This window comes from Fusarium phalaenopsidis (assembly GCF_050370095.1).
Source record: "Fusarium phalaenopsidis strain FUZ10S chromosome Unknown contig_32292, whole genome shotgun sequence".
NCBI classification, from domain to species: Eukaryota; Fungi; Ascomycota; class Sordariomycetes; order Hypocreales; family Nectriaceae; genus Fusarium; species Fusarium phalaenopsidis.
Window position 1 is genome coordinate 4,199,909 of NW_028145410.1, and position 19,277 is coordinate 4,219,185.

The 19,277-nt window shown below is 50.6% G+C and overlaps 5 protein-coding genes across 5 annotated transcripts; 3 read left to right on the plus strand and 2 right to left on the minus strand.

Annotated features, from left to right (window-relative positions):
- Positions 1–858: 858 nt before the first annotated feature.
- On the plus strand, positions 859–1,627 carry LRP88_05551 (uncharacterized protein; the record flags this gene model as incomplete). Its single annotated transcript, XM_083242102.1, has 2 exons — positions 859–1,017; positions 1,073–1,627. The coding sequence occupies 2 exons, from the start codon at positions 859–861 to the stop codon at positions 1,625–1,627; spliced, it is 714 nt and encodes a 237-aa protein (XP_083103250.1).
- A 184-nt stretch (positions 1,628–1,811) lies between these two features.
- On the minus strand, positions 1,812–3,975 carry LRP88_05552 (uncharacterized protein; the record flags this gene model as incomplete). Its single annotated transcript, XM_083242103.1, has 3 exons — positions 1,812–2,637; positions 2,686–3,423; positions 3,473–3,975. 3 exons carry the CDS (start codon positions 3,973–3,975, stop codon positions 1,812–1,814), a joined length of 2,067 nt encoding a protein of 688 aa, XP_083103251.1.
- A 1,084-nt stretch (positions 3,976–5,059) lies between these two features.
- Positions 5,060–9,124, minus strand: LRP88_05553 (Six-hairpin glycosidase-like protein; the record flags this gene model as incomplete). The annotated part of the gene is made up of 5 exons (XM_083242104.1): positions 5,060–5,076; positions 5,168–5,562; positions 5,704–5,741; positions 5,800–6,086; positions 6,967–9,124. 5 exons carry the CDS (start codon positions 9,122–9,124, stop codon positions 5,060–5,062), a joined length of 2,895 nt encoding a protein of 964 aa, XP_083103252.1.
- A 674-nt stretch (positions 9,125–9,798) lies between these two features.
- LRP88_05554 (uncharacterized protein) lies at positions 9,799–14,024 on the plus strand (the record flags this gene model as incomplete). The annotated part of the gene is made up of 6 exons (XM_083242105.1): positions 9,799–10,019; positions 10,087–10,428; positions 10,480–10,856; positions 10,942–11,336; positions 11,384–11,661; positions 12,608–14,024. The coding sequence occupies 6 exons, from the start codon at positions 9,799–9,801 to the stop codon at positions 14,022–14,024; spliced, it is 3,030 nt and encodes a 1,009-aa protein (XP_083103253.1).
- Positions 14,025–17,385: 3,361 nt separating this feature from the next.
- On the plus strand, positions 17,386–18,739 carry LRP88_05555 (FMN hydroxy acid dehydrogenase domain-containing protein; the record flags this gene model as incomplete). The annotated part of the gene is made up of 3 exons (XM_083242106.1): positions 17,386–17,388; positions 17,448–18,528; positions 18,582–18,739. The coding sequence occupies 3 exons, from the start codon at positions 17,386–17,388 to the stop codon at positions 18,737–18,739; spliced, it is 1,242 nt and encodes a 413-aa protein (XP_083103254.1).
- Positions 18,740–19,277: the final 538 nt, after the last annotated feature.

The following is a 19,277-nucleotide window of genomic DNA, read 5'->3' on the forward strand; positions in this document are numbered from 1 at the left end:
GCACCCCCGATGACCTTTCAACCCCTCGGCAGCCAAGCAGCTGAGCTGCTAAGCCGGATCGGCTAGCTGTGGCCACCGCAGTGATCGACTTGTCGAGAGGAATGAGGGTTTTCTGACTTTTGGTAAGCAGAGCCACGCCAGACCGGGTTGAGAATACCCGGTCAGCAAATTGCCAAGAATCGCAAAACCCGCTCCAATTAAAGAGCGTATCCTAGTAACCGTAGGATTGCCTGCCTGTTAGGCATCCTTGACATGCCGTATATGCAGATACCTACGCATCCCTCCCCAAACGCCTGCTAACATTTCGAAGGGCACGCTGTAAGCTTCGTTGCAAGCATGCTTCCGATTCCTTGACTTGTCAGAACTCTTCGTAATTGGACAGCTTGGTAAGTTGAGACCCCATGGTCATGATTGACCTAGGCGAGACCCAATTTCAATGTGGTTCACAGGACTAGTCCTAACGATTATGTTTGCCTCAACTATGCCAACTACAGGGATGAAAACCGAAAGGTTCTCGTGACTCCATGGTATTAAACGAGAGGCCTCATCTCGACCTTGTCTTTCGGAGTCTGGACCAACGATCGCTTATCTCGGCCGAGACTATTGCTTCGGCCCGCTCACTAGTTCCCTTGCTAAGCGCCAAACTATTTCTCGGGCTTGTCCGTCTTGTCGATCTTTTCCTCTTTTTCCGTTGTAGATGACCAGCTGAGATGTTAGGCGAGCTGTTCTATTTGGTCTAGAAGTTCATTCTCTCTCTATAAAGTCGCCTTTCTAGTCCTCAATGTACAATCACAAGCATCCTTCTCAAGCACTTTCTCTTCATCTTCTAAACCTTTGTCACCCCACAACACTACCAACATGCCTCGCGGGAGAATCAGTCAGATCCTCAAGCTTAGCAAGATTGAGGAGGGTCTGAAGGTGTTCGTCACCGACGTCCGTTTCACGGTTCCTGAAGGAAACAACCAATGGTGGCCCAGCCTCAGTACCCCTAAGTGCATCTTTCACACTAAAATGGCGGTAAACACCTCATTCCTATCTTTAGGTAGACATGTTGCTAACGGGCTATTGCTAGGATGAGGAGAAGAAAAATGCACTGCCAATCGAGGTCTCTCAGGCATTCCGCGAAGGATACATCGGAGAGGTCTGCTTGACTTCGACCAGCGTCTTTGATTCCGGTATTGGTCCTACCGTGGAAATTGATATTGCCGTTCTTGGGGAAATTTCGATCAAGGGCAAGTCGAGACTGGTAGGCCAGAAGGGAAGCATCACCGTCTCAAGCTCCGAATGGGGCGGCTGGATGTCTCTCTGGGGCAATGCCGATACCGTCATGGTCGCCTACAGCCTCATTGACTCTGGCACGGTGCTCAAGAACTTCGACATTCCCGTCTCTGGGCACACAAAGCCTCTTCATCTGGGGTTGGAGGTGGACGAGAAGAAAGAAGTTCTCGCTTTGAAGCTGGATATTGAGTCAAACTGGATCTTTGACGGAGTGAACTTGTTGCTTGGAGGTGTTTACTACGCTCACGATGTGACGTATGGGTATGTATTTGGGGCTCTTGGAGGATGGCCAGCTGCTGTTGGTTATGTTGGAGGAGATGGGCTTCGAAATCTGATTTTCCCTAAATGACTTGCTCAAGGCCAAGTTCCGGTTAATAGTAGGCATGGATGCGGCGTTGGTTGGTCATTCTCGAGTACGTTTCTTTCAAGTAAGTCACAGATGACGGGCAGTGAGCGAGAATAATAAAAGTGATAAAATTCCTTGTCAACTCCTTGATCCTTGCCTACTATATCCATAACCTCATCAAACTAGTTCACTGATATTCCAACCCATCCTGAGGCTCGCCGACCTCTTCAGTAGAAAATCCGCAATGGAGATACACACCATCCACGTCAGTCTCGCTCTTTCCCATGACACCCCACTTCAAAGGGTGATAAGGCGCCTCCGGTTGTGGAACACCATCGGGATGATGGCAAGACGCGGCGATTGCCAAGCTACAGCTCCCAACCACAGGAATCGCAGTTGGCAGTCGGCGAGTGGCCGTGATAACGACAGCAGCTACCATGACCAACGAGACAAGCATAACACAGATGATGGCTACCGGGGAGTATCCGCAGGTGGCAAAGTTCCAAGACAGCTTTCGCGTGTAATCTCCGTCCGGAGTCGTTTCATAAATGTTGTTGCTCGGTCTGTCAGTCTCAACCGCGACGACAAAGATGCTCTGAGAAAGAACCCAGTGCATCAATATCGAAAGGAGGACTAGTGGGATGCTCCATCGGTAAGGGAGCTGTAGGAAATATCGGGAGCGCTGTTCGCCGACAGGCTCTGAAGATACTCGTAGAGCCTTTCTCTTCCAGCCAAAGTCAGACCATTCCTTGGCTGATAGCATACACGTGAAGAGGCCGTTGTACTGAAAATAGAGAACCGAGAAGGTGATTTGGGGGATGTTGGCCAACAGAACGCTAGTGAGAATCTCATTATCAGAGTTGTCGCCACTGGGTTCAAGCCCAGAAATGAGGGCCTTGTCAGTGATGGCACCAAAACCCATCTCCCAGAGGGTCTTGATGCTGTGCGAGCCACTCAAAGCTATGATTCCCCATACTAGGAAGAAGATTGCTACACCGAGGGCAAGCCCGTATCTATCACAGGTGTCAGTTAAGGCTTGGAGGAAGTAGAAAGAGACCTACAATGAGCCGCTGACCCACCAACGTGTACGACTTATCGCTGCCGCCCACCGCCTCCTCTTGGATACCCAGCGCGAAGGTTTGATAGCCGCCCAGGCCCCTTGTGTTTTGACGTCGTGGATGCCAGCTAGACACATGTGCTTGGAGAAGGGATCTGGTTTTCTGAGAAAGGAATGGATAGCATCTCCAAGGACCAGCAATGGCTCTTCGGGTGGTTTGAAGGCCACATAGAGAAGGATGATGGCCTTGGCCGCGTTGGCTATGATGACCCCAACGGCAACGGGGATATTAAAGTTGACCCTGCAAATCTCCTCCCTCGGCTTGCTGAGGCAGTACTTGACGCGGTTTTGGTATGGCCTCCAGTCATTCGCCTGCTTCTTGTACTTTGGTAGCTCTGCAAGGCACCCTTGAGGATTACATTCCATACCCGGGCAGATCCACGAGTAGGCTGTGGAATAACACCCCTCGCCAACCATCAAATCATGGTATTTGGACCACTCGTCAAAGATGTTGCTTCCGTTTGTCTTTGGTTTTTGGTCGACGACGAGGATGACGTCGCTTCTCGAGGTCAGGAAGGCTACGCCGTAGTCGGTGATGCATTGTTCGGTCGTGATGTTGTCCCATTTTTGGTCGCGGGCGCGTTTAAGCATCTCGGCTGATTGGGGGTCGTTGAATTGTTCGCCGATGCGGTAGACGGTGTAGTTCATGGTCGATAGCGAGGAGAAGACGACCGAGTTGTACCTGGGAGCTGTTAGCGCCTGGTGACCACATACAGGCTAGAGAGACCAACAGAAGGTGGAGGGGGATCGAAGACATCGTTAGGAGAAACCACAGAATAGACCGCTTCCAGGAGACGCCGCGCAGGTTTCGCACGCTGAGGATGCCAATATCCATCCATCTCTGAACGGCGTGGGACTTGTCGACCTCGGCGCGGTTCGGTGCAGTGAGGCACTGCATGCCATAGCTGCTGGCCGCGAGAAGGACGGAGCTAAAGACGTTGATAAAGATGTGGAGGACGACATTGAGCTTGCGAGACTCCTCGCAAGACCCCTGGAAGAGGACTCTGCGGTTGTTGGATTGACGGTCCCCGCTGTTTTCGTCTCCCTTCTTCAGCGTGCTGGACCAGATTGTGACGCCGAGGTTAATTAGCAGCACGATGGTCGACGCGCCGGCTCCATAGACGAGACTGAGTCTCCATCCCGAAGAGATCTCAGCCCATTTGGAGCGCTTTTTGAACTTCGGATCTTGGAGGAACGGCTGAGCCTCGATCTCGCCGTACCCTGAGGCCCTCATCGCAATGGTGTTTGAGCATGCAAATGGTTCAACAGCTGAAAAAGAACGGGGTTGGAGCTGGTATTGCGCGACACGTTGAGCGGGGACCGTGGTCCCTTTTAATCAAGCTTAGCGTTGCATTCCAAATCGATAGCGTCCCGCTGATCAACGCTAAGCGATTGGTTCGCTAAAATAGATTTGGGGGCTGTTTGAACTTTATGTCAGCCTTATCATCTGGGTGTTCCGTCATCTTTCGGAATGAAGCAACGATGTGCTGCTTTTTTGCCGTCGAAATTGGGTTTTGAAGGTTTTAAGGTGTTGGTTAGCGTGTGGGTGGCGTAAACGTTGTAACGGCCAGTTAGCGATGGAGGCTGTGAACAGAGGATGAATGACACTGCAGGGATGTGAATCCATCCTGGGATGGGTGCCTCGATGGTTCAGATCTTGTTTAAAAATATCGACTGTTTGTGGCTATGCTGTCAGACCTTGCATCACCCTCAGCCTTCACCTCTCTTGTGCATCGCCAACCTCCCCGTCACCATGGCTTACATAGACGTTTCACTGGCTAAGGGAGATACCGTTCATCAGTAGACTCGCATTAGAGGCCTTAAGCGTAGCGAACTCGCATCAGAGGCGTGGCGTTAGATGTAGCGTCAGGGTTTGCTCCAGGCGTATCTGTAGATGAAGTGTCCCCATGGTCAACACTCTCGCCTTCGCTTGGCCTTCTCACCACCATGAAAGCTTGAGAAATCCGATAGACGAATCCTTTCTCGATTACAACTGTAGAAAAGGTAAGCAGCCATTTCCTGAATCCCAACGACGCCCAGGGCATACCTACAGATGATCAAGAGTAAATACTTTGATATCACAGGCGCCCATACGAGCACCGCGATGATTTGGCCGATGCCCCAGTCCCCTACATCAAGTTCACGGCGTAGGTTAACTAGGTCAATCATATTTAGTGACAAAAATGCAATGGCAACGCCCTCTGTAATCAAGAAGACGAGGACAGATGCCTTTTCAAAAATATCCCTTGCCTCGGCAAGTTTCTCTTGCTGTCTCTGGGTGAGATTGCGATACTTATTACGCAGCCAGGAGATGTTGATTATCGCTTTCCAGAGTCTGGCAACCCAGAGCATGCCGGTTAAGAAAGTAACAAAAATGAAAAATCCTGTAAACCATGATGTCTCGGGCAAATTCGAGCGTGGCAAACAAAATGCTCGAAGCGAGGTGTTATCACCGCACTCTGAGACCATATTTTGTCCCTTGAACAATTTGTAGACATCATCGATATCGGGCGCAACCGCGGTAAGGGCTGCCACAGTGACCAGTACCAGGGCGATGGTCGATAGTGCCAGGTAGTAGATAGCCTCAAGTCGTATTCGGTGGAGTGTTGTTTGTGTCAAAATGACAGGCCAAGCACCCGCCATGGCAATCATACGAACAAAGTAATCGAATTCAGAAAGGCTCGCCCAGTTGTTTGATCCGATGTAACTGGCCCGCGACTTGGCATAAAGCAACGCGATCTCGATGCTCATGATAGAGTAGCACTGAGCTTCATGGAACTCAGCCAAGAATGTGGTAGTAGCGTGAGCTAAGGTTGTCCGTCTGATCCAATGGATTAGAGATGGGCGATGGGTGAGAATTCGGGCTATAAACCCAAAACGGCGAAGAATACGGCTGACGAAGCTTGCTATAACACCCATAGCACTGAGGATGTCGGGCAGCATGATGAATGCCCATACATACATCGCTATTACGGTTTGCACGATGTATGAGGCGAGCACCTACCAGGCTATGAGCGGGGACAGAGCTAATGGATGGAGATACGGATGCATTACTTACGCCAGACCCGACAATGTCAGCATTGAGCTCGATCTCGCTGCCATCGCAAAGATGTTTGACCGTGTCGTAGATGAAGTTCCAGTGGATGCGACCATCCACAATGTAGCTAGCGTTGAGGTTATTCATCTTACACATGCCCGCTTGAGCGCAGCTTGCCATAGCGCATTTGAATGTGTGATTACAAACAAGCTCGCTAGGAAATGCGGTGATGTTGGTGATGGAAGCCCTGGTCAGCGCCTCGTTGATGGATGCGAGGGACTCTTGATCGAGGCCGGGAAATGAAGTTCCTGCTAGTAAGAGTGAGGCCAGTATCAGGCAATGCCATAGAAATTTCCATGAACTGAACAGATCTGAGGTGCGACTGCATACGTCCAAACAGTCGCTTAACCCACTCTCGGGACCCCCACAGACATTGTAAAGGGGGTGGATGGACAAGCGATCTGTAGGCCAGGTGTCCGAACTTCCGTTAAGACGAGAAAATATGTTCCACGGTACTTGAAGAGTGTTGTAAAAAACAGTATCGGGCTCCGTTGTTGGGAATGAGGAGACCAATTCCAGACCACGCTCTGTCTAAGGGTGCAACACTGTGCGTATTTCCCATTTCATGGTGACTTCTTTCTCAAGTCCATTGGAGTGTTAGAGTGGCAAGTCAAGCATCAGGACACTTCCAAATAGTTAGCACTAGAAGTACGAAAATGACAACGTGGATACTTGGGATTTGATGGTGCTCGGCGATGTTGATGTTATATGTGCCAGCGAGAATCAGCCAAGGCAGACTCGAGTCCTACCGATCATCTCAAAAGCGTTAGTTAGACCTAACTCCGAAAAGCCGCCATGTAGCTTACAGCTCATGTTGTACAAATGCAGTGTTTGATTGGCAAGGTACAGGGTGTTAGGAATCAGCCAAGAGACGCCACCTTCTACACCTGCAAACGAGGCTCTGATTATCTGTGCTAACAATTCCAAGCAATCCTCACAGGAAAAGAACAAGACTGCAATATTGGAATAGAAGGGGGATCTTTACATCCAAGCAACTCTATTTTACTGCAACTTATCGAAATTCTCGGGGTCCCGGCTCTCCTCCCGCAATAAGAACACCCTCTCCGTTAGGGAAGATAACATGTGCGTCGGGCGTTTGACTTTCTGTGGCTTCTAGGACTAACGTACTAGGGTAACTCCCGTCATTCCAGTCCATTGAAACAAGCCAGCCTGCTTTCATTCTCACTCCCTTCACCTTGCCAGTTGACCACTCAGCCGGCCAGGCTGGGAAGAGCCGAATCTCAATAACCCCCTCAGACCTGATTCGAGACTGTACAATGCATTCAAGAATTCCAGCGCAGCCTCCAAAGTTACCGTCGATCTGGAAAGGAGGATGGTTGTCTAACAGATTTGGCAGCGTTGAACCTCCCAAGAGCAGGTCCATGTGCTGTCGACAACCTTCGGCGTCGAGAAGTCGGGCGTGAAGGTTCAATAACCAGGCTCTGCTCCAGCCAGTGTGACCTCCTCCGTTTGCGGCCCGCCGTTCAAGCACCTTCTTTGCCGCGGTGGCCAATTCAGGCGACGTGATGGGATCGATGTATTCTCCAGGGTAGAGGCCGAAGAGATGAGAGACGTGACGATGGCCAGGCTCATGTTCCTTATAGTCTTTCAAACCCCATTCCTGTATCAGTCCTTCGCCATTGATCGTCGGCGGTGGTAGCTTATCGAGAGCTCCCTGAACTTGGCTTCGAAGCGGGTGATCTTGGTTGAGAATGTCGACACAAAGAAGGAAGCTCTCGAACGCGATGCGAATAATGGTCATGTCAATGACAGACCCTTCACAGAGAACCCCAGCCTCTCCAGATTCCGATAAAAAGGTATTTTCTGGCGACAGTGAAGGGTTGGTAACGAGATACTTGCCACATGCAGATGGAATGAGAAAGTCGAGCAGAAACTCGACACAACCCTCAAGCACCGGAGCAATTCGACTATGCAAAGTAGAGTCATACTCATACTTCAGCATATTGAAGACATCAATGCATACCCAGACGCCTCCCAACGGCCAAAGGCTGGCAGGCATCCATGTATCTTGGGGATCTGTATCACCCCAAATGTCGGTGTTGTGATGGGCGCACCATCCTCGACAGCCGTACATCGTCTCGGCCGTCTTCTTGCCTCGCTCAGCCATTCTCTCGAGGAGGTCCATGACTGGCAACGCGCACTCGAGGAGGTTACACTGTGCAGCCGGCCAGTAGTTCATCTGGAGGTTGATGTTGATGGTGTACTTGGATCCCCAGGGCGGTGCGAAGAAAGGGTTCCAAATGCCTTGCAATGTCGCTGGTAAGGCCTTGTGTGAGTTTCGGCTCGAGGAAATAAGGAGATAGCGACCATAGTTGTGATACAATGCCACCAGCCCTGGGTCTCGCTTGTTCTTTATTCTTTCGTCGGTCGGAATATGGCTTGCGTCTGGCCACATTCGTAGGGACATTCGGCCGAACAGATTGGCATAATCTTCTCGATGGCGCTCGATCAATTTGCTCCAAGGCCTCTTGAGAGCCTCGTTGACATCGTGGAGAGCTGATGCTTCTGGGTTGTCGACTCGATACGTCGTCTGTGCGCCGATGGCAATCACGCAACGAGTCGCATTAACGATCAAGCAATTGCCGATCGCTTCGACCTCTCCATCATTCGCATCGCAAGAAACTCCGAGCACGAGAGCCAATTGATTGCTGTTTCTTCCGCCCGGCGTAGCATGAAGAACGATGCGACCGTCCTCTGCTCGAATACTGTCGAGAAACTCGTTGGTCTCCCACTCGACATCGCTCCTTCGCGTCAATCGCACAATGAAGCGCGTCTTTTCCGAAGCCTCGAACCGAATCGCTAAGACATTGTCTGGAAAACTGCCAATCACATCCCGTCGGTAAGAAACACCTCGGCACGTGTACTCGGTGGTGTTCTGAGAAGTGCTCAGATCAAGACGTCGCCTAAAGTCGCTGACATCCTCCTCACCATGGTTAAATTCAAGAGTGCAGTTCCCCAATGGCTCATAATGCCGCATGCTAGTTGGTGTGGCGAAAAAGGCCTCCCTCACGAGGGTCTCGGCCTCGTTGTGCTTCTCGGCTCTGATGAGTTCTCGAAGCTTGGCAAGGTTGCGTTTAGCATCCCTGGGGGTTCTATCCTGCGGGCCGCCGTACCAAACAGAATCCTCGTTGAGCTGGAGCAGCTCGGTGGTAGTTCTCCCGTAGATCATTGCCCCCAGCCGGCCGTTGCCTACGGGGAGGGCCTCAGACCACGAAGATGCGGGGAAGGTGTAGTGCAGAGCCAGGTCCTGATCGGCGCCGTCCATGGCTGGAAACGCGCGCCGGCTTGCCGGTGCCTAGTGGTTGCGGGGACGGGAATCAAGCTAGAATAGGGAAAGGGACAAGAATGTAAGAATAGCCGTCTTGTTGGTTGAATGTGAGGATGCTGCGTTGTGCCTTTGCTAGCCTGATTTTGTGTATGAACTGATCCTCCACGAGGACCGTCTTGCACCGCTGTTTTTAACCCCAGAACCACCAGAGCAGCCCACATACCGAAGTGGGCGGCTGGGGTAGGAGGGCAATTGGGCCTCCCGATTCGAGGAATTATTGTTTACAGGGGGGAACCAACCCCAGAGTCATCGGCTTTGGGCAAAGCTTGGCTCTGCTCGACTTTAGCCGCGAGTGATCGGCAAAGCATACAAGACCCATTTCGGGTAGGTTTGACCAGGAACTTTGCAAAATGCCCCGTGGGCACATGAGCAGGTGGGTTGGTTAATTGTCTGGGGCATGGGCAAATGCAGTGCTAGGGTACGGCACCGCAAGTTTAATCCCGTGGACGCGGTACCGGCTCCAGCACGGCTGACTTTCGTTCAAGACTAGAGGATGATCCAACTGCAACGGTTGCATTGGGCGTCTCTATATAAGTACCGGCAAGACACATGCGGCTCCTCGCCAGACAAGGTTTTCACTCTCCATCCTCTTTGCTCAACTACCTTGAACCATGGCGAGAAGACAGCCCGTTGCACACGTTGAGCAGCACAACGTCTACCAAGATGTCAACGCTGATGCCGCAAAGTCTGGCGTTGCCGTTGAGGAAGTTGTTGCGGCTCGCATCACTGAGGACCACTTGATCACCAAGTCGAGAGAGGCCTTGAACCTCCGGTCGAGAGCCGGCTTTCGTCTCTGCCTCATCATGCTTGTTATGGCCGTTAACCAGGCTGGGTGAGTGACTTTGATGCTGGACCTAGCAATACATGCTTCTGTATAACAGCAACTGACCTTGACACAGCTACGGTATCGATTGGGGTGTAATCAGCAGTATCAACTCCAACAAGCACTGGCACGACTACTTTGGCTTCGAGAACAAGGGCTCCACGCTCGGCGTCATCAATGCTCTCATGACCATTGGAAACTTCTGCGGCGCACCTTTCCTCTGCGTGGCTGATAAGATCGGTCGACGAAGTGTCAACTTTGCCGGCTGCTTCCTCACCGTCGCCGCCGCCGCCATCCAGGCTGCTTCGCCCAATGTTGCTTGTCTGATGGCGGGACGTTTCATCCTGGGCTTTGGCACCGCGCTTTGCACAAGTTCGCAGTACATTGCCGAGGTTGCGCCTCCACACATTCGTGGACAGTGAGTACAACCTCTACCCTCTCACCTTTACTTGGCTCACACACAAGACAGCATCGTCGGTATTTTTGGTGCCTTCTTCCAAGTCGGTTCCCTCGCCATCATCGGAATCATGATGGGCTTCACCCACTGGGAGAGCAACTGGAGCTGGAGAGTCGCCTTCCTCATCCAAGCCGCCTTCCCAGCCTTTGTCTGCTGCACCATCTACTTCCTCTGCCCCGAGTCTCCTCGATACATGGTCATGAAGGGCCAGAGGGAGAAGGCTCGCCACATGATCTCACGCTATTTCACCTCTTCTGAGGATGTCAACCATCCTTTTGTCGATGTCATGATGTCCCAGATTGACGAGTCCATCGAGACCAGTGCTGTCGGTTTCCGTGCTACGTGGGATTTCCGCGTCTTCTTCACCAAGGCCGCAGCCTTCCGTACCTGTATCCTTGCTCTGTACTCTGTTTTCCAACAGTGGAATGGTAAGTCACCACGTTTGTCCCGAAGGAATTACATTGACTCTTTTAGGTGGTGGCATCATCGGCATGTACTTGGACCCCGCCCTTGAGACAATTGGAATCACCAAGAAGCTTGATGTTCTGGGCATCAACCTTGGTCTGACGGCTACTTACTTCGTCTTTACCCTCTTTGGTGCATACATCATCGAATATTTCCGTCGGCGCACTCTCATATTTGCGGGATTGATTTCCATTATTGTCGCCCAGATCGCAGTGACCATCACCAGCTGGCAGGTCGAGCAGCAAGAAAACGCACGATACCTTTCATACCTCACGGTTCTCTGGATCTATGGCTTTCAAGTCTGCAGTGCATCGTTCATTGCCACCATGCACAACTTGTACCCAGTTGAGCTGCTCTCCCTGGCCCTCCGAGCCAAGGGTATGGCCATGTACACCATGTTCCAAGTAAGCCCACATCTCCATACCCATCAACACACACTAACAATCTACAGGGCGCTGCTGGTGTCGTCCACAACTACGGCATCTCAGTCGGCATCCAAAAGCTCGGCTACAAGATCTGGGCCGTCTACATCGTCTACAACTTCTGCCAGCTCATCATCGCCTACTTCGTCTTCCCCGAGACGTGCAAGCTTAACCTCGAGGAAATCGACCACATCTTTGAGACCAAGGGTGTCAACCCCGTCAAGCTGAGCGTCAAGGTTGCCGACGCCAAGTGGAGTTCGCTCAAGGCGGAGAAGCTCCGCGCGCGGAATGGGGGCGTTGTGGAGGTGTAGGGTGTGTTGATGAGACCACTTTGTTTACGATATGAACCATATGATGATACCTTAGCCTGCTCGGATAGTTTGCTCTCATGATCGTATAACTAATCTAAATAACATTGGATTCGCTAATCTTGCAATAATTTGGTGTATTTTTGTGAAAGGGGTGCTATAAAAACAATGGATTCAAGGCTGGTACTTTCGCTTGCTCCCATGGCGACGCTCATGCTATAGCATACCCATACTTGGTGGACCTTGATCAATACTATACAAGAAACACTATAAGTAAACTGCTCGGGAACTCTGAAGAGAAGAGCTCATGAATTTTCACATCTTTCCAAGTAAATGAATTCTCGTATTGAGGCTCAAGTAATGGTGGTATAATTGAGATGCTTAACGTCCTCCTCTTCACCACGGCAGATACGCGAGACCACAAGATGTTCCTGATCCGACGGCACGGCTAATTACCATCCAATGAAAAATGAGCCTTGTTCCGGCGGGGTTTTGTTGTTGGAGGGTCCCCGGATTCCTTACGGGATGACGGACCGACGGCCCGCATCATGCGAATAGCGGCTCTCACCCATTCGTGCGCAAGTGAGAGGGGTTCGGCTCCTCATAACAGCCAATATCGGGAGAGTTTGGCCCGATCCTTCAACGAACCATTTCTCGTGAACACGGGGACGGGCGCTCGTGAGCACAACCTCCACTAATGCATGCATGTTTTCCCCTCTGACAACGCATGATGGTGAAATCCTGTGTCGTCACGTTTTTGGGGTTTTATTTCTAGACTGAGTAGGCTCTGCAAGTAGGCTTCTTGCTTCAACATTGTCCACTATCACGAGTTTCTGACAATATGACTTCTCAGGAGTTTGACGAATCTATCAAGGGAGCTTTGCCTCCTGACTTTATCTGGTGAGTTTATTTATCAGACGAAGAGCACGATCTGATAACAAGCAGGGGATGGGCTACGGCAGCTGCCCAGGTTGAGGGCGCTTGGGACAAGGATGGAAAAGGCTTATCTATCTGGGATACCTTCGCCCACACGCCCGGCAAGGTGAAGGATGGGAGCACTGGCGATGATGCCGTGCGTTCCTACGATCTATACAAGACAGATGTTGCCTGGCTTAAGAAGTATAGGGCGACGGGTTATCGCTTCTCGCTTGCGTGGTCCCGCATCATTCCTCTTGGCGGAAAAGATGACCCTGTCAATGAGGAGGGCATCGCTTATTATAACCGACTCATCGATGAGCTTCTTGCTCACGGCATCACCCCCTTCGTCACCCTTTTCCACTGGGATATTCCGCAAGCCCTGGAAGATCGCTATGGGGGTATGCTGAACAAGGAGGCTTACACACCTGATTTTATTCGCTACGCGCGAGTCTGCTTTGAGCGGTTCGGAGACCGCGTCAAGAACTGGATCACATACAATGAGCCCGGCGTATACTCACTGGCCGGCTATGCTGCGGGAGTGCACGCCCCAGCTCGCTCAAGCTTCCGCGACCGCAACGAAGAGGGTGACAGCAGCACTGAGCCCTTCAAGATTGGCCACACGGAGCTCGTCTCTCACGCTTACGTGGCAGACATGTATAAGAAAGAATTCAAGCCAACCCAGCAAGGAAAGATCATGATCACGCTTCACGGCAACTGGTCTGAGCCTTGGGATGCTGAAGACCCCAAGGATCAAGAGGCTGCGGAGCGGGCGCGGGAGTTTGAGATTGCCTGGTTTGCCGATCCTTTGTACAAGACGGGAGATTACCCAGCGTCGATGCGAGCTCAGCTTGGCGATCGACTTCCACGATTTACTCCAGAGGAGAGCAAGCTTGTTCTTGGTAGCTCTGAGTTTTATGGGATGAACTCATACTCTGCCTTTTACGTTCGTCATCGCGATGAGCCCGCTGATATCAACGACCACAAGGGCAACATTGTGCAGTCCGATGAGAATAAGCAGGGCCAACCTCGAGGACCAATGAGTGACACATACTGGCTCCGCACAACACCCTGGGGATGGGCCAAACTCCTCCGTTGGATTTGGAACCGCTACGGCGTGCCGATCTACATCACCGAAAACGGCACCACCGCCCAAGGCGAACACGACTGGAAACCCAAAGGACCCAACGACGTCCTCGAAGACCCCTTCAGAATCGACTTTTACAAGAGCTACCTCACCGAAGTCGCTAAGGCGTCTCAGGAAGGCGTTGTCATCAAGTCGTATTTTGGATGGACTTTTACGGATAACTGGGAGTGGGCTGCAGGCTACTCGGATAGGTTTGGATGCACTTGGATAGACTTTGAGAGTCCGGAGAAGACGAGGTATGCCAAGAGGTCGGCTTACTTTTTGGGAGACTTTTTCGATCACCTTATTCGCAAAGAATGAGACTTGTAGGTTAGTGGATAGAGTGAATCGAGTCTTTTACTGAGATGGTTTCTGTTATATTCTGGCAACTGGAACCCTATTTATGAACTGCCTAAGAACCACTACTTTTAAGACCCTGGCACAATATAACATTGAGCTCAATGTCCTAAACACTAGGGCTCTTGGTGTCCTCTTGCTTTTCCTCATCTATTGAGAGTTATTCTGAAGGCGTGGCGAGATAGGAGCACTGCATTCAAGCCGATGAGACTTTCCAGTTACCATAAGCTCGCCCTTATTGGATATCCGATCCCTCAGCGCCTTCCTCGGTCAATTCCTTTTCCTTCGGCTTCAGGTCCTCAATCATTCTCTGGCAATTGGTGCATTTACAGCTCGGATCCCGAATTATCTCATCGTTCACGAGCTTCTGCTTCAGCTTCTCGGGTTCTCTCTGTGTTGTATCCACGACCATAAGGGTGGCTCCCCGAGTCAACATGTAATTCGATCCGTAAATCTCTGTGAGAGCGTCTGTAAAGACCTTTTGGTTGTAGATCCACTCAATGGGTATCTTGTGGGTGATATAGTAGCCTGGCCAAACAGCGGACATTTTGTGACGTTGGTTCCTTCGTGGTCTGATGGATAGTTGAGGGTTTGATTTGCTGCAAGTTTTCTTTGTTTGTACTGAGTATGCTCAGGTCAAGTGAGTGGGCATGTGCAAGAGTATTTATATCCCCAGCCGAGACTTGCTAAGGGGCTGTGTAACGCTGATGCAGAGACACAAGCAGTTGGAGAATCACAGGAGGCGAGGAAACACTTGCCCCTAAGATAAGTGATTAATGAGTAGAAAGAGGCCCGGGTTTGTGAGTGAGTATTTGCTGAAAGGGTTGATGGTTCAATGATGAACGCAGCCAACAAACCCAAGCGCAGTGGTGTAGTAAATATTCTCACGTAACCGACGAGTCAAGCATCGTAACAAGCCCTTAAAAAGAATCCTAAGGTTAAGCGAGGCTAAATGGGGAAAGATTCGTACCGAGATATCTAATTTGCAATGCGCATGCATATTTATTACGCCTATTATAGCCGGCAAAAGCGGTCTTAGTTCTGTGGCATCTTGCGAAGCCCAAGATTATAGCTGCTTAATTTTCCTGCCATGGAATGGCTTGAACATCAACATGTTACTAGTTAATTCACCTGCCGGGAAGTCAACGCTACGTCAGTGCTTGAAGCTCTCAAGATCGCATGGAAGCGTAGACTACATCTGACTTGATGCTCAGATGTCCGCGCGAACGAGCGAGCAAAACGAATTTTCGAGCCACTGACCTGAATTCATTGTCTTTCTAAGTTATTCTTCATTATGTTGGCCGCTTGAGGAAGAATGCGAGAGGATCTGCTTTCGGAGTTTGCTATATGGGTCTTATAGATGCCATCCAAAGCGAAAAGTCTGATGGGAGCTGGGACGAACTCTGGCTGACGTGCGGCTTCAATTCCGTGATCGTGCTAAAATAGTACTTGCAAGTTGCTCCTCTACCTGACAGCCCCTTTCACAGCCTATGCCAAAATACCTAGCCAGCTTTCAAGCTCCATTTTACCATTAGAGGGAGTATTTCGCCTCTTTTCCAAACTTTAAGTTGCCCGTTTTCTGCAATACCTTCAACATAGCCTTCATCAGGCTCAACATGCTTGCTTAATGGGGCGCTCAAGACAACAGATTCAACGTTTGCAAGACCCGAGAGGAGTGTCCTCAGTTTCTCAAAGTCCACCTCCTCAAGGCCGGTGGGATGGGTAAGTAAACCACCGTACAGTTTACTGTTTCTGGTGGAAATCCATATTTTCAGACTCCTTAGGTTTCTGAACCTTTCAAGGTGTAGCCAGTGAAAGTCACAGGGCTCGTGGACCTCGGGCTCCAGGTCGTCGCAAGGCTCGCCTTCTTGGCACCTCAAACCCTCATCAGCTTCTTTTCTTGTGGCCATGCCCCAGCAGCAGCGATGGTGCAGAGGGTAGTTCCGGTCAAGTGAGATTTCGATGTGACGGGCATACTGGAGGAAGGCTGGGGGCGGTTTTGTGCGGTCTTCGTAGAAGCCCCTCCTTTCCCTCAATATTGGGTGTGACTTGCAAGACCCGAAGAGTCCTTGGATAGCCAAGTAATCCGTTATAATGAACGTTGTGGATTGGTAGATGGATCTTAGGCATTCTGAGGATCTGTACTTCCTTGTTAGATTGAGTGCAATGGGGTTGTCGTATTCACGCACATGAGCTTGCATGTCAATAGCATCGTCATATACGAGCCTAGAGCAGAAGAATCTTTTCGTTTGGCCGCCATCTGTTTCTTGAGATTGCACCAACATTCATAATCATCATATTCCTCGACTTTCTCACATTGTTCAGAGTCCCATGGCTCGACCACACATTCAAAGAGTCTCTCCTCGCAGGACCAATGGTCCATCCACGAGGATGAATCTCTTCGACGATAAGGAATGTTATTTGCGAGCCTGCCGACAGAATTGAACATTTCGATAGGCAAGGCATCGACCTCCTCTTGCAGGCGATTCCCGACGTAGAATTCTGTCGTACACGGCCATCGGACCAAATGCACCTCGGTTAGTTTCCCATCGCGACGATACCTCGCATGAGTGACAATGTGTTGCCGCAGGCCGACACAACGCCAGAGTTCGAGATAAATAGCTTCACGAACCTCAGACGGCAGACGGGCGACGAATGAAGACTGAGATTGCGAGTGGAACGGCATGATAGAGCCAGAAGAAGAAGCAATTCAAAACTGAGACGATATCAAGAGGAGGAGGGAAAATGTGTTCGTTATGGGTGAGACTGATGCCCTCTTTTGATAGCGGGGTTCTTCCTGAAACGCGCACATGATCTGAACTTGTCCAATTGGCTAACCCTCACCCTTAACTCCCTGAGTTTCAGCCAACACCATACATGGTTTCTAGGCCATGGCCATATATCTACTTCTTCTATGCAAAACCTATTGAGAAAACAGTATTGAAAATGCAGCATCCGTATAGGTCCGAAATGCTAACCGACGGAGATTATTCCGATCACGCGATACAGTCACCTCGTCAGCTCGGCGAAAAAGCCGCGGTTAATCTTTCTTAGTAATCTTGTACATCACCGCCTGTTAAATTCGGTTAAGCCGCTGCACCCAGTTAACCCGAGAGCACCGAGTGAAGGGGTTTGGCACTCTCTGGTTGGCTCAGTGTCGACCCCTACGTGGGGCCCTCAACATTGTAAATAGTTGGCCCCGCCTCTCGGTGGTTGATCGCCCGCGAGGTTCAAGAAAAGCATCACTGAATACATAGCAACAAACATCTGGGAAGCCCGCACTTTTTTTTGGGAACTACCTACATACAACAATCATTCCTTAATCATGGTATGTGCCTGCCCATCAACAGCTTGTTTACTGCTCCACAGTTGGCTAACACGAACCAGCCTAGCTGCGAGACTCAACAGCCTGGCAAAGGTGCTGCCAATCTTCCACCAGCAACGGCAACGGTGCCCGTGGATTCAAAGCCCGGAGAGAAACCTCCTCTCGACTCGTTGATCAGCACCTTCGACTTTGAGGAAGTGGCCTCAAAGACCCTCAACCCCAAAGCATGGGCCTTTTACTCTTCAGCAGCGACAGATCTGATAACAAAGGGCATGAACGCAGCTTGCTATGATCAAATGATCTTGCGTCCTCGCGTAATGGTTGATGTTGAAAAAGTTAGCACGAAGCAGAAAATCCTTGGTTGCGACAGCGGTGTCCCGTTTTACTTCTCACCTGTTGCCATGGCCAAACTGGTTCATCCTGAAGGCGAGAAGGCGGTTGCGCGAGGATGCAAGGAGAACAATGTCATCCAGACTATCTCAACACAAGCATCGTACCCGGTCGAAGAGATTGTAAAAGAAGGAGATGCTGGTCAGTCCTTCTTTTACCAGCTCTACGTCAATAAGGACCGGAGCAAGAGCGAGGACCTTCTTGCACGAGTCCAGGCACTGGGAATCAAAGCTATATTTGTCACTGTTGACGGCCCAGTTCCCGGTAAGAGAGAAGCAGACGAACGAGCAAAGGCCGAAGAAGGTCTTTCTATTCCAAGTGGCTCCAAGGCCAAGAGCGATCGCAAGGGCGGCGGATACGGGCGCATCATGGGTAACTGGGTGGATGCGTCACTCAGCTGGAAAGACATCGCTTGGTTGCGGAAGGCCTGGTCTGGCCGTATCGTGCTCAAGGGTGTCATGACCGCCATGGATGCCAAGCTCGCGGCCCAGCACAAGTTGGACGGTATCGTTCTAAGTAACCACGGCGGCAGGAATTTGGACACAAGCCCAGCGACCATCCTACTACTCCTCGAACTTCAGAAGAACTGCCCCGAAGTATTTGACCAGCTCGAGATCTTGGTAGATGGAGGTATTCGACGTGGAACCGACGTCTTCAAAGCACTGTGTCTGGGGGCAAAGGCCGTGGGGGTGGGTAGGGGATTTTCGTACGCTCTCAACTATGGTGAAGAGGGTGTCAAGAAATATGTGGAGAGTAAGTACTTGTTTGAAAAACTGCATATGGGCCTAAACTAACCCTCCTCATAGTACTCAAAGACGAACTTGAGACAACGATGAGACTCTGTGGTGTGACCGATCTCTCTCAAGTCCACCCTGGGTTGGTGAACACGGGAGCCGTGGATCACCTCGTTCCTGGCCTAGATGGACATCCATATGCGAAGTGGCGTCCTAAGGCATCGCTGTAAAGGGACTGGGCTATTTGTTGCGTCGCCACGTATCAGGTTACGGTGTTTCATGATTGGAGTTGATGCTGCCATGTGTGGATAGCTTTGTTTGTTGCTAACTTGGCTGATGGCCTCTACTAGAAACGTCGTTGAACCAATGACCATAACTAAGACCATTTGCCTTTCAGAGGATGACTACGCAGCAAGAGCGTTCGTATCGACTATACGCACGGTTGATGATTTATTTACAGGTTCCGGCAAGACTTCTGAAGAGGTAAAGATTCAAATGCATCAGGTTTTGACATCACTGTAGGGTAGGTAAGTCTCGCCAAGTGAAATACCGAGCAAGACATAACGCATGACACTCAAGACTTGCTGAGTGGAACTTAAAAAAGAAAATCCATGTAAGCTCATATTTCCAACAAGTCCTTTTGAACAAAGAAGTTAGTTGCTAACCGTGTTTACCATCGCGGTGTAAGGCTTGACGGCAAAAAGAATCCTCCTCATATCCACCACACAGGAAAAAAATTGACAAAAAAAGGAAATTGAGCTTGATCAT